This window comes from Diadema antillarum, unplaced genomic scaffold, assembly GCF_040938485.1.
Source record: "Diadema antillarum isolate AM-2024a unplaced genomic scaffold, OU_Dant_1.0 seq00000886_RagTag, whole genome shotgun sequence".
NCBI classification, from domain to species: Eukaryota; Metazoa; Echinodermata; class Echinoidea; order Diadematoida; family Diadematidae; genus Diadema; species Diadema antillarum.
In genome coordinates this window covers 283,984-301,600 of record NW_027271750.1, presented here as the reverse complement: position 1 = coordinate 301,600, position 17,617 = coordinate 283,984, and the positions used below count along the sequence as shown (strand labels likewise).

Genomic DNA, 17,617 nt, shown 5'->3' with positions numbered 1-17,617 from the left:
CAAAAGAATTATTATTACTATTTTTCCTGTACGTTTCTGGGCCCTGTTTCATAAAGCTGTTCGTAAAGTTACGAACAACTTACGAGCGACTGGTGATCAGTTCTGATGTGCTACAGTATACTTATCGGAATTTCCATAATTCAGCACAAGAACTGATCACCAGTCGCTCGTAAGTTGTTCGTAACTTTACGAACAGCTTTATATGAAACACCCCCTGGTTTCTTCTAGATCTTCTTGTTCTTGTTCTTGTTCGTCGTCTTCTACTTCTATTCTATTATTATTATTATGATTATCATTGTCTCTATCTTCACAAGATATCTCTTGGAGATCAATATCACGTCAAGTTCCATCCTGCTGGAATCTTAGACTTCTAGTACTTTTCTCAGGATTCGCGCCGTCCCCAGCAATGCTGCTTTTTGGACTCGATCGGGCACACCGACATCGTCCACACACCTTCGTTTTCATAATCCACAGGCGGCGAAGTTCTCTGGCAAGGTCCTGATACTTTTCTATCTTTTCCTTCTCCTTCTAACTCTGCTGTACCGGGAACCGCGACATCGACAATGGTGCACCTCTGTCGAGCCCTTTCTACGGCGATGATATCCGGACGCCTATTATATGCTGGATGATATTGTCAGTTTGAACATCGAAATCCTGTGATCCTACAGGATTTTAACTTGGTCATTTTCGGAAACTTTTTGTGGTTCGTGCATATGCCATTTGCTTCCACATGGTATTTTATGCTTTCTGCAAAGCTCCCAGTGAACGACTTGTGCCAGTTTGTCATATATACTAAGTCGTCTTTTGTACTCTTTTTGGGCCAGAATACTACAGCCACATACGATATGTTGCACTGTCTCGTCTCTTTCTCGGCATCTATCCTGCATGCGGCATCCACATCTTTCTTCTGTACCTTGGCTTTTAGAGCATTCGTTGACAGTGCTTGCTCTTGGGCAGCGATGGTCAGTCCTTCTGTCTCCTTTTTCAGTTTTTTTTTTACTCGTATTATCATTCAGTCTTTTTATTATTATTATTATTATCATGATCATTATTATTATCATCATCATCATCATCATTATTATTAATCATCATCATCATCATCAAATCATTTCTTTTTCTGTTTCCTCCTCATTTTCTATAATGACACTAGTTCCGTGGGACTTCGGTCATTCCTTGAGGAATTCCTTCACTGAGTTGTCAGCCCCCACGCGACTGGTACAAAGGTCACACAGTATACCCGCAAGTAAAATTTAAGTAGAACGCGTCCAGCAAGTAAAACACATGCAGTGACTCGCCCAAATCCTTGTTCGCCCTCAGAAATTCCCGGTAATATGCATACTGTATACGCTATATATTTCGCGGGGGGTTTATGCTATTCGCGAAAACAACACGCGAAAATATTACCTTCCAAAATGAGTCTCTTGCCTTGATGATACGAACATTTCAGTACTAGTATACCATGTCACGGCTTACCGAACAGACCATACTGGCTAAGCTTGTTCACGCATGACGCAACAGAAGAAATCTAGCATACTTAACCACTTCAAAAATGTCTTGTAGCTTGCCCGGAAAGGTGTGACAGGGCCTAAACATGGTTGCGGGTAAAAAGATTTGCGTGCACACCTCTGGGTGACTACGGGTGAGATACGTGCTAGGTACTGTCATGTGCGGCTCATTCCGGGGACCAGGGTAGTAAAAATTCTTCTTTGCAAGTCGCACGCAAGGCTTGCCCGGAAAGGTGTGACACGGCCTTGCTTCGAAACGGTTGTGCGCTATTATACTGCCCTACTTTGGCAAAAGGAAGCAAGTGACAAAAGTGACATTTCTCGTAAAAGAGCAAAATTGAAATGTGTCTGTCATTTACACTGACGTCAATGGACTACTGTTACTAGTAGTATCATGATGTCTTATCTATCATATCTCTTAGTAGGATGAGTGTTTCAGCATGAAATTTGGCCTGGAAAAAGAGCTCATTATGTGAATTATGAAAACATCAATAACTCAAATTTGGATGGTATGTCACTTGCTTTCTTTTGCCAAAGTAGCCCTGCAGCAAAAAAAAAAAACAAACAACAAAACAACAAAAAAAAAACCAAAAAAAAAAAAAAACACCACCACCAACAACAAATGCATCTCATGCCTATGCGATGCTGCTCGTGGTTTTCCGTACGGCACTCTCTCTCTCCTCCGGATGCTGGCTGGCAGGCAGGCCCCTTGCTAGCGCCTATAGCGCGTATTTAGCGAGTGCTGTAAAAGCGGGGGTATCAGTCGAAGGAACGTGCACATACGCATACTAGCACGATCTTCCACAAAAATCGGTCGCTACTCGCCGAGGAAAACTTCTGAGATGGGCAAGAAGCATAAGAAGTATCACAGAGCAGAAAGGAGAGAAGGAGGTAACTTACTACAGTAGCGAATCGAAGGCTTGTCTTTATGCCGCCACGTTTATTTTGTCATCAGTCTGCTAGGGCTTTGCTTTGCTGCATTACATTGTGATCGTGTCCTTTGTTCTGTTGTTGAATGTTGAGGGCTGGTGTGTACTGTACGCCAAAACCTATGTACGGGACCGTTGAAAACAAGGTAGAATATATTGAGTGAGTGAGGCACTGTTCTGAGTTTATTTTCTCTCGAAATGTTCCACATTTTCATTCTTCATTTAGAAAATATCCACTTTGACTCCCATCCTTTCGATTGAATTGTACGTTCTTAGTTCTTACAAATTAGAATTAATTGTCATTTGATGTAAAAAAAAAAAGTGAAGCTGCCGAACTTTAGGCCCAAACGCGTTTGCGCTTCGCTTGCATGCTGTCTGTGAGAATTCCAGAGATGGTCATCTATGCTTATGGTAGCTGTTGCAGTGTTGTACCAGTAATAGATCTATTACCGGACAACATGGTAGATCTATTAATTCCGGACGCGTGCATTTGTGCGTAATGACATTCGCAATATGTGCAGGACTTCATAGACTAGCCTAGCTTAACAGCAGAGCATTCCAGGTGTGGGCCGAAATTGCCAAAAACGCAATGCAAAAATGTAGAATAGAACACTATGAAATTCACATTTCACCTCAGGTCCTCAGATTTAGTAGAAGATGTCAATTTATCGCAAGATTTTATTGTGTAGATAATTTGAAATCCTTGTCCACGGTCTGTTTTTAGACCTTTTACCATGCAATACAATACTAAATTTGAGCCTCATTTGCCATTCGATTGTGTTTATGTTTTTTTTTTTTTTTTTGCTGTTTTTGTTTCTTTGTTGTCTTCTCAGTATGAATGTGTATGGTTAATCGTGGGTATGAATTGTGATTCTGGTGCATGGACAAGATGTGAAAGACATTGATTAGGTCTATTTCATTGCAAATATCATGTCTGGAATGTAAGGCAATTTTATTTCACGCTAAAAAGATAACTTTTTGTAAAGGGGTTTTATACTTTAAAGGGTGTGTACAGTTCTGGTCGAGGTGAGGATTTAGCTTTTAACGTTTTCCGAGATATTCAGAAACCACTCTATGAGATGTCAAAGAGCATGCAGTTCTAAGGGGTATCAAAAGTTTATTCGATGAAAATCGGTTTTGAAATGGCTGAGATATCCAAAAACAAGGTGAAACAAAGAGATCCTAATAAAGTTGTGGCATTTCGCCTTTTATTATTAGCACTTTTTTTGATATCTCAGCTATCTGAAAACCAATTTTCATCAAATAAACGTTGAATCCTTAAGATTACATGCTCTTTCATATTTCATAATTTAAAGGCTTTTCATTATCTCACTTATTAATGTTCAAAACATGAATCCCCACCTCAACCAGTACTGTACAGTCCCTCTAAGTCTATTTTCAAAAAATCGGAGTGAATAATTTCATAATTTTCAGGAATTTGTAAATAACTACCCTGGTACTGTAATATTTTTGGCCAAAATTTCATCTTCTGAGTACGGAATTCAGAGCCACCAAAGAAAGACAAAAAAAAATCTTGTGATACAATGTACAATCTACTCTTGAAAATGCAGTAAATTAACATCACATGTCATGAGATGTAAGTGTGCTGCATATACTGAAGTACATAATTATTATGTATTACAAGTAGTCTACAACCCTCAGGCATTACAAAAGTAACAGTAACGCAGACACAGTCAGTTTCCATACCGTGTACAGTTGTAATTTGTAGTTTAATCGTTGTCAACAGCAACATTGTTCTAAGTCGCTTCCAAAGCCTACTGAATTGAAGTGTGTAAATATGGAATATTCACTGTCAGAATTTTGTAGGAATTTTGCACTCTAGTGTATCTACGTATTGATCTAAATGTTGTAATATGTATAAAAAGGACACCTTTTACTGGAAAAAGACAGTATGTATGTGTAAATGTTACAGATTGCAGAAATACACTGTACTGTCATTTCCAGTGAAATTCCCTGAAATTGACCAAGTGCAAAATCCTATCAAGCCTTGTAGACATTTTCACTTTCACAGTAGACGCTAAGAAAACAGTAGACTTCAGTAGTAGTGGTTATTAGTACCGAGCAAAATGAAATGTGTCATTTGTGAAGTTTCATATCTGGTTGATATACTTTGAAGATATATAAGTGTTACGTATTGTTCTGCTATACTATGATGTGATGCTCATTCTATACCCAAGAATATACAGTTGTGCATCAACTAGGAGTTTAACAGAAATATACTCGTCCAACTTCTGCAGGCTACGATGAAACGCCTGAAAAGGTGGACAGGCCTTCAGAGCCACCACTGCGTCTAGTACTGAAGGTGGGCAAGGGGTCAGAAACCATGGTGACGGCCTCTCCAAGCTCCGACCACTACAGCACAGTGGACTCGCCTGCGACCCCTGACCCCGACTACAGGCACAGTCATCACAAGAAGAAAAAGAAAAAAAAGAAAACTGAGCACGACAGGAAGAGGGTACGTGAAACAGGTCAAATCAGGGTCTTTAAGTTAACTAGATTTTGATGGTTGCTAAAAGAGCAGCAGGGGCATTTTTGCAAATGTCACTTTTTCTCCCGACGAAAAAGGTTCTACTGTTTTCTGTGATTTGTGTGCACCTGCGCCATGCAAATGAAATTTTAATCAGCAGTCTTTGATCAGTGTATTTTCCACCATGTCAAATAAGGAATTGACCTGAACTGTAAGATGAAATGATTAAATTCTCATCACCCTTACATCTTGTGCTTAACAAGTTTTGAACTCAGATGCAAATCTTGTAAATTTCCATCAGAGATGTGCAGACTGTTTGGCCCGATTACATGAAGCTGGTACAATCTTGTCCATGGTTTAAACCATGGACAAAGACCGTAGTTTTGTATGGGGCACCAAGTGTTGCATGGCCTATTTCATTATGAAATCAGTCATTTCGTCGTTCATTTTGTCGATGAAATGTTCATTTTGTTAAGAAATTTTAACACTTCGTAAATGAAATAGGTCGTGCGACACTTGGTGCCCCACACAAAACTGCGATCTTTGTCCATGGTTTAAACTATGGACAAGATTGTACCACCTGCGTGAATTCGGGCTTTTGAGTGGAATGCCATTCAATGACATCTGCCATATATTAATTGCCTGCAGAGCTCTGCGCCTCTCGATGGCACACCTGACCCAGAGATCCACGATGATGAGGAGGAGGACATGGAAGTGAGTGAAGAAGGAATGGAGGATGGTGGTCCAGTAGATCCTCCAACAGCCAAGAAACTTTTGCTTGCCATGCATGAGAGAAGGGCAAACCCATCCAGACACTGCAAGGATGGACTAGCAGGTCAGACTAAACACCAAACCATTCTATACTTTTTTAAGTTCTCTGTCATTGCTCCTATCCCCCCCTTCCCCCTCTCTCCATCTCCCCCCCCCCCCCCCCTCCTTTTAGGCATGTCTGTCTGTCTCTGTTATTACTTTTATAGTGGTATATCAGTGCATCATGGGGCTTGAAGAATTGACCTTGCTTTGTCCAAGAATGAGACACTTACAATTTGATGATGTAGTCACACACACACATGCACACATACAGTGTACATTGTAGGCACACACATTGTCACTCACATCCAAGTCATTTTGGTTAAAAGTAATTACCTACACTTGAGAGTCAGGTGATGGTCTTATGATTAGATATACTGAAATTGGCCAGCTGAAAAATCTTAGTGTAAATTGATCCTTCAAGACACAGGAGATGTGTTTTACCAACAATATACGCTGTTATTATAAAGATTCCATCCCAGTTGAATCTCAGTTTTGTATATGATAACATTACATATGAAAGTCCTTGACTAATAAGTTTATTTCTGATTTGAAATAGGAGTGAGTTTTATTACTCCAGACATTGAGCTCAGATGTTTGATCCTCAATACAAATTCACTCACTCCCAGAGCAGAAAATGCACAAATCCTCTCTCTCTCTTGTATATCTCTATGACCAGCAATCAGCAGCAATGAGGTTTTTGAATGAGGTTGGAATTGATACATTTTTGGTGTCTAAGCACCTGTTTGCATAATGTGAGGGTTAGCTGACAACAAAGGTTCTTTAAAAAAACATTTCATCTCATTTTTATGTTATTTTATTAAACAAACTGTCTTCCAGTTCAAGAGAAAAGACCGCTGTCAAAAGTTCTGGAGAACCTGCAGAAGACATTACAGAGGTAAACCGATAATACTTGCTCTTTGCTTTTATACACAATAACTGATGTATGGCCAGCTGGCTGTCACGCTGTTTTGTATGTACAATGTTTGTGCGCATGTACAGATGTATGCATGTTTGTATGCAGTGATGTTTGCATGCATTTATGTATGCAAGTTTGTATGTGTGTATCTGATAATCTCTGTAATAGCACTTTTAGTTGACTATACGTTCATTAATAACTTTTACTGAGTCTGATATTTCTAAGACTCATTTCTAAATTCTAACCTGTCTCGTGTTTGTGGTCAAAAATGTTATTCTTGTGGAAATACCAAGGAGTAAAAATGTTACCTTGCCTCTTTATTTCAGCATTTTTTAAAGTGTTCTTGTAATTTTGCAATGTTGTGAAATGTGTACCTTTAATCCTTTTTCTTTTTCATGTTGATACCCCCAGGAAAGATGTCGATGGCTTCTTTGCTTGGCCAGTTAATGACATCATTGCACCTGGCTACTCAAGCATCATCCTGCGTCCAATGGATTTTAGCACCATGAAGAAGAAAATTGAGAAGGAGGCGTATTTCTCCATCGACGAGTATAAGGTAAAAGCCAGCAACCCTTGTGTAACATCTGCCTTTGCTGGGTACTCTGAGTCACCTACAAATACCAGGGCCCCACATACTTGGTGGCCTGAGGCCACTGAATATTGATGTTGGGTCACCAGATTTCCAGAAAGGCTATCTTATGGTGGCCCGATCAGGCATGTAAGATTAAACAATGGATTGTTACGTTTCTGTTTATTTCAGGCCACCAAAATTTCAGATTTCAAGATTTTAGAGGTCCGAACGGGCACCAGAGAAAAAAGTTAGTGTCAAGCCCTGCCTGCACCCTCCTCTCTGAGACCACCGCTGGCAGGCTTTACATCAGTTAGTCAATAGCAGAGGGAGACAATGTGCATCTGAATTAAATATGCACCATCATACTAGTGACATGCTATGTTCTCTAATGATACGCAAATGATTCTGAATTAAGTGCCTAATAAGTTGGGAAAATAGAATCTATGTTAAAAAAGAAAAGAAAAAAAAAAGGTCTTCTATGTCTCTGGACATTGGAGGAAGCACTCAAGTTGGTTTTGCAATAAAGATTTGTTGTTGTTATATTTTATGCTGATGCACTACATGTATGTCCTCTGAGTATCGCATTTATTGTTACCAATAGTGTATTGCTGTGTCTTGTGTTTTTTCTGTCCTCAAGTTTGTAGGTATGTGATGTATAATGGGCAATCATGCATTCTGAGCGGAGTCTTTGAATGCACATAACAATTTGTCACAATTATTCTGCTCTGAGTTATGCTTTGCTTCATTTCGTTTCTTGAATTGTATGGCTAACATATAACGCAGAATCTTATGCGTACATGGCATTGCCATGGAGAGTTGCCAGGGAGTGTAAAAGATTTAGATTTCAACAAGTGTTACAGATCCCTTGCAGGTTGCAACACTCCCACAGAAACTCAGAATGTTATTGTCCCATTCGCCGAATGTAAGGGTATGATGACAGATGATGTATAACAAGTTCATCGCTTTCATGTGATTTTCCATCACAGGCCGACTTTGTGTTGATGTGTGAGAACGCCATGAAGTACAACAGGCCAGAGACAGTGTACTACAAGGCAGCGAGGAAGCTTCTCAACACGGGACAGAAAGTCATGAGCACGGTGAGCGGAATGCTCCGATCTATTCTAGCCGTTTGGTTTGGAAGAGAAAGAGACCTAATGCCGTAACTCTCCTTCATTTCTGCCGTTCGATTGGATTCATGTGGAGAGTTGAAAAGATGGCCCACCATCCCTCTTCTCCTACCCGTAATAAAGTCTCAGCATGAATACAGATTTGTAAATCTTTCTCTCTTAAGGTGAAATCACTTGATGGCTGGTGCACTTAGTATGTTTTTAGAGGTAGAATTAATACAGTTTTCTCTTGTTACAATGCAAAATTAAAGACACGGCATTTTGTTTTGTTTTTGTTTTTTTACCGTGCTTTACAATATCCCCATGGAGACCTTGTTATGTCTTGGATCTTTTTCTTTGAGCAGATCGCGTCTTACATTTGTTTTTACCTAGACAATCGTTTCCATCTCTGATGTATTTGAATACACATTTGTGCACTCACTGCGACCCAAACATAAAAAAGACACACACACAAACATGCACACAGACTCAAGCACTTGCCCACACAGACTCAAGCACTTGCCCACACAGACTCAAGCACTTGCCCACACAGTTGTAACTATGGTAGGTTCAGGTATGAAGGGGTTTATAAATGGCTGCCTCTTTTTTTTTTTCAGGAGCGTTTAGCTACCATCAAGAGGGCATTTGGTTGCGTGGAGGGACACGAGGGGAAGTCGAAGGACAGGCCCAGGCAGCGGCAGACGTACAAGCACCAGGCGGAAAAGGAAAACTTCTCCATCCACGAGAGGCAGGACTTCCTCCATGCCTCTGACAGCGTGGACGTCATGGCAACGGATGATGGTTCCCTCATGGAGCAGGGCAGTGCAGTGGGGTGAGTACCATCTACCAAGTGCAAAAGGTCATAGCTGTAATTGTCCACCAGCAAGGGAATACGCATCCCCTTGTGTCATGGAGAAAATGTCGTCTTTGAAATACTATGTACAATGTGCTTTATTGGTGTGTGATTCAACAGATGCAAAATACTATCACAAACTGAAGGTGTAAAAAGTTTGTATTTATGTATCTAGATGATAATGGTGATGATGATGATGAGATTGATGGTAACCATGCTCATAATAATAGTAATAGTATAATCTAAATATATTATTAATAGAAACAGTATTACGAGCAGTAGTAGTAGTAGTAGTAGTAGTAGTAGTTGTAGTAGTTGTAGTAGTAGTACTGTTATTATTGCAATTTCTGTTATTATCATTATCATAATTGTCATTACTATTATCAACAACAATCTGATTCATCTATGCAATAAGCCTCATTATCATCTATATAGGACGTTTTAGCGGCGCATTAAAAACGCGTATTGTAGTCCGCTCAATTTTTACCGTTCAATATCAGAGCTTATTGAACGAATCGCATAGACCAACGTATTAATTCCCCATAGGCTACCGTTGTTACTTGCCGTTCAAGATCACACGATATTCAATTCTGTCTCGTTTATTGCATCAGCGCTTGCTGAATGCGCAAACGCTTGCTACTAGTGCGCGTCATTTTGTTACATTTTTCACAAGCGCGCAAACATCTTGCTAGTTGTTTGTTTCATACGCAGTTTTAGGGGCTTCCCCTTTACAGCGCTGGGATGGGACTGCCGAGTCAACTTCAAAGACGAGTAGAAGCCGGGTAATTTTGTGCAGTTTATGCTTGCTCTGCTTGATTGTATAGATGATGATAATTATATTGGATGGCCTTGATTCATGGAAAACCAGGGAATATTGCACTCGTTAGGGTCAATATTGCACTCATCTTCGATTCGTGCAATATTGGCCCTAACTTATGCAATATCCCCTGGTATCCCATTCATAGCCATCCAATATAATATAATCATTGTATATCATCCCTAGTCCGACCGGTGATGATTTTATTGGCACAGCATCCACGTTTTACATGCTGGTAACGAATGGCTATGATATCTGTTTCTTGTATCATCCCTGACTGCGATCAGGAGGAAGTCGGAAGATGATGACGACATGGACGAGGACGATGCCAAGGTGTTAATTCAGGAGGTGCTTGAAGCAGCCAAGGCAGCCAAGGACAGGCTCACTGCTCGGCAGCCCAACAGCAAGGTATGGCTTCACCCAAGCTCTGCACTGGTTTCCTGTTGTTTTCTTTAATTACCTCGGGCCAAGGAGGTTATGTTTTTGGTCGGTGTTTGTTTGTCTGTCTGTTTACAAAATAACTCAAAAAATTGTGAACAGATTTGAATAAAAAGGTTGATAATTAATGTCACAAGGAGCAGATGATAAGATTTTGGCAGTGATCGGGGAAATTTTGATCTTTTGGCAAGTAGAGTCATTAAACTTGGAAGTTTAAGCTGCACGTACTTGAGGTTTGCATTCGCACACTGAAATGTGTGCTCTGCTCGTGCAAGGCAGTGCGCAGCTGGAAGGTGATGACATTTAAAAAAAGGCCTCTGTATTGGGAAATTACATTATTTTCAGCATGCTTGTATGGTTGGAAATGAGCTACTTGGCGGAAGTCTGCGCTTTCTGAGTGCCTTTGTAGTTTTGTATTGTTTCTTATGGGTGGGATGGGATGAGTCAGGTGATTAGCATGCAGCATGATCTTGTATGCAGTGGTAGTAAATCAATGAAAGTTGCAAGTGACAGTCACTTCCCTTATGATTGCATTTTCCACATGGTTGAGATGATGATACCGTGCTCTTGACATTTATACAATCACTGGAATCATTCTCGCCATAAGATGGGATCAGAAGATTCAGACATTTTTTGTTTGTTTGTTTGTTTGTGTCATTTCACATGGGCTGGCTTGACAGGTTCTGAGTGAATCAACTTTCCTTTGTTACAAAGTCTGAAATGTACTGGCAGTCAGTATGTAGAAAGCATTGTAAATGTCTTTAGATGTTTACTGGTAAATGTCTTTAATATTCACTGGGGTCTCTGAAAATGTACTTTGGTTTATATATACATTTTTCAGAACACACATTATAAATGTTATTTCTGTACTATGTCCCCTGTTGTATATTGTATATGGGTGTACTGTGGTGTAATGGGCATACGTTCTGAAAAAGGGGCATCATTATTATTAATATTTGTCTGGGCTATTTTATGCAAAAGTTGAAAAGGGCTAAAAACAGATGCTTTGAAATAAGATATATGATCCCTGATTTGGTAGATATGAGAGAAAATGTGTTTTGTGCAGCTTTGTTACATTTGTCTACATGCATACTCATACTGGCTATTGCAAAGATCCTGTACCTGACCTTGCAAACACATGTAACATGATCTGTCATAGTGAGATATGTCCATCTTCCCTTTGATGCTGCTGCTGTTCTGGTGCCAGATTGGCTTCTTGCGGAAGGACAAGGCAGGCACAACAACCCTGGCCTTCCTCAATCCAGACCGGGAGGAGTCCGAGGACAGCCGCAAGGTCAACCTCGGCATGCTGACGGGGCGCCTGACACAGGGCACTACCTCATTGCAGGGCTTCAAGGAAGACAAGAGGAATAAGGCCCTTCCAGGTTGGTAGAACACTTTACTCCAAGGGCCCTCCCCTCCACCCCATATCAAAGACAAGATATTAACCAGTGGCTAATAAAACTGAGATATTAATGATTATTATGACTAGAGTCTGAAAGAAATCGTCTTCACACAGCATAAGAAAAGTGAACTGAACAGACACAAAAGCATCTCTGTGCAAAAGTAAATTTGAACAAGTACAAGTGAGTCTTCAAGCAAATTCACTATGTGATATACTGTCCTTTGAATTTATTGGGAAAGTCCAGCCCCAAGTAATGGTTCTGATGTGTGTTGGCCCTAAAAGAACATGTAGTCATTCGTATTGGTCAATTGGGACGCGATGAGTTGAAACATCTCAAATAAGAGTGTATTTGCCCAGCAGGAATGGAACCCAAGGTGGAGATTCCAGAGCTCAGAGTTCAGAGTCAAGAGGCTCGTTCACACTTCTGTTGGTATCCAAAGTGCTCCCAGCTATGTGTGCTTCCTCAGTCATAGTGTGAATGTAACTTTGTAGAGGGATAGCTAAATTCTCCTCTCTCTGTGTGGATTTAAACAAGCATTTCTACATTTACATTCTACCTGTTCCTTATCCGGACTGAAGTCACAGACACAGGAGCAGTGGGCCCAGCAGTTTCCATTTCTTGTTTTTTCTTTGTTTGTTTTTTTCTGATATTCTGCTCTGATTCTCTGCATCATCTCTTTCAGTGAATTACCTGATGTACGGTCCCTTCAGTTCGTATGCCCCGCAATATGACTCCTCCTTTTCAAATCTCAGCAAAGAAGAGTCGGATCTCCTCTACAGCACATACGGTGATGAGGAGGGGCTCAAGTATTCACAAAGGTATGAGATGTTTGAAACTTTCACTGGCTTCATGCTATTCACAAAGGGTACAGATAAGGCTAGGTTTTATGGACATGTTCTGTCATGTCTATTGCAGTCAAGACTGTAAGAATCTAAGTATTCCAAAATTTATTTTCAATTTCATATCTTGAGTAGTGTGTTGACTTTTGATGACCGGAGGCATGTGTGTGTGTATCTCCTCTGAGTATTTCAAGGCGCCAAAGAATTCTTTCCATTTTTGCATTGAGTGTTTGAAATATACATGCTTTGGGTATGAGATTAGAAAAAACATGCTGAGGTTTCCCCATTCTGCATAATCTTGAATTGAGAGGATAGATACTATAGCTCGTGATATTCTGTTTGTAAATTAGTAAGGTGGGGTCCTATTCTAATTTACTTTCCATGTACAAAATTTCACTATTGTTTTCCTGTTTTGTCATGATAACAGGATCAAATACTTCAACTACTACCAACAAGGTACCCTTAAAAGTGATGTCATTCTTTTTCAGATGCCTGTACACTATTTAAAGATAGATGCCTCCAAAGATGGAAGATAAAATCAAAGTGTTTTATAGTGTGAATTTCCTGCTACCTTTTACCTTGTTTTTCTGTCTCCATGAGTTGTCATTCTCTCCCCTTTCTCTCCATCTCAGTCTCACCGTTTGTTGTGACACTTTCTCCCTTTTCCCCCCTCATCATATCTCTCTCCTGCAGTATTCAAGAGTACGTCAAGGACAGTGGGGACTTTGTGACCAAGCTGGTGGACAATCTACTGGACTCGCTGACCAACGGAGAGCACAGCAAAACCAAAGAGCAAATCAAGCAGGTGAGAGACATTGACTTGTAGGGCACTACAGATCAACCACCATGGGCATTGTACAAGTGCAGTGGTTCATACAAGCAACAATCGTGTGTAAATGCCAATGTAGGTGTTAAAGGTGCATAGTCCCGGTAGTGTAGAGGGCGCTGTTGATGATACTGCTGATCACTGTTAGCATTGATACGAAGATTACCAAAGTTGAGCTGTCATCAAGAGTAAAGTGCGTAGGTGTTGCTAAGTAGCGTTGCCTCCATTGTCTTCTCTGTGCATCGCGCAGTCTGTAGTAATGCCAGGGTGCATGCATATGTGCTTGTTATTATGACATCACAAAAGAAGTTTGCTAAAGCTGTCATCCCCCTCAGCCGAATCATGAGCTGAACTGTGATCCGACCACTGACTACAGTGAATCGGACTTCTTCGGACTCAGGGAATTGGGCCAAAGTGTAAGCGCTAAAGAGGAGCCAATAGCGTAGGTCTCTATAGGAAACTTGCGCTGTGCGCCCGCGTACGCATTTGACTAAAACACCGGGACCATGCACCTTTAAAGGAGAAGATTTCTAAACTTGTCATTTATGCAATGTTATCTTCCTCATGCAGAATCATGAACAAGGCTCCCAGAAGGAGCAGACCGAACTTGGGAATGATGGGGTAAGTTGAATTCTGTCGAGTGTAAAGATAGATGAAACGTTTTCCTTGATTGAATATTTCAGTGACGACTACCTTTAAGTGCAATTACTTGTCTTGTTTCATCATATGAAGGGAAAGGTTCAGTTATTGAAGAATGTGGAAATAATGGAGTATCACGATAAGTAAAATTCTTCATTAACGGTATGGCCGTCTGAATTCATAATTCAACTGATTATGTCCTTGTATTTGCAAGACTGGATTAACCGGGTTACCCGTGCCCAAAATAGCTAAATGAATAGATTTAAAAAGAAAATTAGTAGAATCATAGATACTCCATCATTAATCATTCTGGTAAATTCAGTTCATTCATAAACAAAAAAGAACATTTTATTTTGCTCATATCAATTCCTGGCATAATATTCACTTAGCACATGCGTAATACTTAATGCAAGGGTGTGCCATATACACCATATATTCAAATTTAAATCTAAATTTTTGCGAATATTGACATACTGACAATTTTGCGAATGGTTAAGTTTGCGAATGTGGAGTACATTGTACTGAATGGAGAAATGTATCCATGAACGTGACATTTATGTCGAGATCAGACTTAATATTTTTGTATGCTTTAGAATTTGTAATAGCACCCGACTCAATTTAAGAATCAATTATGATTTTAACGAGTAAGAGGCTTTTGAAAAACTCTTCAACAGAAACAAACAGTTGTATATGAATGAAACATTGCTAAAAAAATGAAAGAAAAATGTTTACTCTGCCTTATCAAAACATCAACAAAGAATACCAAAAATTGTAATTAAAAGAAATGGCCAAAATGCATTAACAATGAATAGTAGAAATAATAATTCAAAAGAAAGCAGCAAAATGCAGAAATTTTTCAGGTTTCTAAATATTGACTGGTTAAAGGAGCGTATGGTACGCTTATTGTAGCAATGACAACAAATTGTGCATGAGTTTAAGGCAATACATGCATGTGTTCTCTGGGTGATTTATAAAACATATATCTCACTGCTGCATCTTGACCAAGGTGGCAGCAGGTGTGGCATCCCAACCCTCCGATCAGGGCTTCAAGATCGACTACGATGGGCTGCGCTCCCTGGCCGATGAGGGCATCGATATATCTTTCCTGAATGACATGGGTATGTAGATGCCTAAACATCATTTGACTCAAAATAGCTATTAAAGTTTAAAGGGGTGGTATAGTTTTGGTTATGGTCCGAATAAAAGGTGGGACCACCTTTTATTAGGACCACTTTGTTTTGGGATATCTCAGCCATTTCAATACTGATATTCATCAAACCACTTGTAAAATATGAAAGATCATACAATTCTAAGAGGAATTCAAAGTTTATATGATGAAAATCTATTTTGAAATTCATTAAGTCTGAACCCGTTGAGGACGGTTTGATTTTGCTACAACACACATTTCCCATAGACGCTTGCGCGAGTATACTCGGGACTCATCCTCAACGGGGTAAGTTTAATTGAAATACTCCATCGCATTGAAGGGGAACTAGAAATGATCTTTGCAATAATCATGTGATATAGTTGTCTTTTATGATTTTTTTGTAAAGAGAGAGTTAAATAGGACCATGCAGCCTTGTAATGTAGAGGTAATCTTTTACTAACTATGTGAATGGCTTAACACAGAGAGTAGTACAACTCACAGGGCCCCCTGTTAGTTTGTTCTTTCTTTTGTATATGTAAATTTTCATTATTATGTTATTTGTTTTTTATTATACCATAACATGCCTTTGAATTGCATAGCATGCGTGATGGCACTGTACCAGTCTGAAGAGAAATGGAGCACCATGTTCTCTGAAGCTTTGATGAGAAGAATTCATAGAAACCTGTACCAGTTACAAGAGAAATTGGGGTACCAAACTGTGAAGCTTTGATTAGACGAATTCATAGCAACATGTAATTAATTTGAAGAGAAATGGGGGTACCATTCTCTGAAGCTCTGATGAGAAGAATTAACAGCAACCTGTACCCGTCTGAAGAGAAATGGGGATGCTATTCTATGAAGCAGTGATTGGGAAAGTTAGTTTAATCTTGAGAACAGGATCCTCCTCTAATCATTGTCACCACCTTCCTCCTACCCCTTTTCCTTCCCCCACCTTCCTACCCTCCTTTCTCCTCCCCTCCAGAGAAGGAACTGACCTCCCAGGAGAAGCTCCAGAGCGAGACCAAAAAGGAGGTGGATAAGAAGCTGGGTAAGACGGCTGAGCTGATCTATGAGCTGGAGCGCACCCAGAACGAGCGGCTGGGCCGCAAGCCGCCCCCGCACCTCCAGTACGTCTCGGGGCCCTCAGAGCAGGAGTTTGCCATCGCTGAACAGCTGACCCAGCACCTCAAAGAGCTCACGGCCAAGGTGAGTTTGGTTGTGTCTTTGGCCCCTCTTAGGTCGTCTTTCGTCTGAATTGATGTTCACTGAAGCAGAGGAATAGATACATGTAATGTATTGCACGTAGCACTTATCAATATCCATGTACAGAAACTTGAATATAGGGATGTGCTATGTTCTAAAATTGCATATGATTTTGGAGGAGCAACAAGAAGTCTTCAAACAACACAATTAGGAATTTGTACTAGATCACTCAAAGGACACTTATGAAATGTGGTAAAGTGAGTAGCCTGTCTTATATGCAATCAAAATTCCAAATACATTCCAAATGTAGGTTTCATGACAATTTAAATTTTTCAGTTTAATATCAAGGAGTCCTGTCCATGAATTCTTTTTAATTTAATTTGTACTTGTGATTTCTGTATACAAGAAAATGCTTATATTTTAGGGAAAATCAGTGTAGCAAGGGGACAGTGGTCTTGGTCAAATCAAATGCTGATGAATGCAAATGATATGTCCATGCGTTTTGCTTTTCAACATTTTTGATGAAATTCTTATCTTTCCAGACAATGCCGGCGAACCTCACGACTGCGGAGTCCGTCCGGCGTGCCATGGGAGTCACCGTGGAACCCGTTCTCGACTCGCCGTCATCCCCCTCCGTAACCTCGCACCCGGCTCCGAGCGAGACGACGGAGAGCAGCGCGATGCCGGACGACAACGCCCTCCCTGACGACATCGCCAAGGAGCTGGAGGCGGAGGATGACGTGGGGACCGCGGGCGAGTTGGACGGCAAGGGGGACGACGATGACGTAGTGGACGACGACGTCGGGGAGGAGCTACTGGAGTTGTTGAGGGATAAAGGAGATGGTGATGCTGTGGTGGATACAGCATAAATGGACACTGGTTTTAGAGAAATACCAGCAAAGAGTTGCAAACTGGATGCACACATGCCAACAGTTGCTGTTTTTTTTTTTTTGGGGGGGGGGGGTTTGGCCCAAAAATACTGAAGGTTTTGCGAAAAATACTATTTTTGTCCGAATTGTATCATCCATTCCTGACATCTGTTGCAGAAAAGGTTAAGATACGGATTTTCCACAAAAAATATACCATATCAACCTTGAGAATACTACAGTGCTGTCTACAAG

General features: G+C 40.4%; 1 protein-coding gene across 1 annotated transcript; it reads left to right on the top strand.

The window, feature by feature from the left end:
- Positions 1-2,295: 2,295 nt before the first annotated feature.
- Positions 2,296-17,391, top strand: LOC139740829 (bromodomain-containing protein 7-like). The gene is made up of 15 exons (XM_071651401.1): positions 2,296-2,396; positions 4,693-4,910; positions 5,571-5,757; positions 6,573-6,630; positions 7,063-7,207; positions 8,209-8,319; positions 8,946-9,160; positions 10,286-10,406; positions 11,644-11,821; positions 12,525-12,660; positions 13,375-13,486; positions 14,078-14,128; positions 15,153-15,264; positions 16,276-16,499; positions 17,039-17,391. The coding sequence occupies exons 1-15, from the start codon at positions 2,348-2,350 to the stop codon at positions 17,363-17,365; spliced, it is 2,244 nt and encodes a 747-aa protein (XP_071507502.1). The 5' UTR covers positions 2,296-2,347; the 3' UTR covers positions 17,366-17,391.
- The last annotated feature ends 226 nt before the right edge of the window (positions 17,392-17,617 follow it).

Bases quoted from the DNA above. Each gene is read 5' to 3' on its own strand.
- LOC139740829 (XM_071651401.1), top strand. From the start codon at position 2,348: ATGGGCAAGAAGCATAAGAAGTATCACAGAGCAGAAAGGAGAGAAGGA. The intron at 2,397-4,692 runs GTAACTTACTAC...CAACTTCTGCAG, and splicing joins AGCAGAAAGGAGAGAAGGAG to GCTACGATGAAACGCCTGAA. The intron at 14,129-15,152 runs GTAAGTTGAATT...ATCTTGACCAAG, and splicing joins CCGAACTTGGGAATGATGGG to GTGGCAGCAGGTGTGGCATC.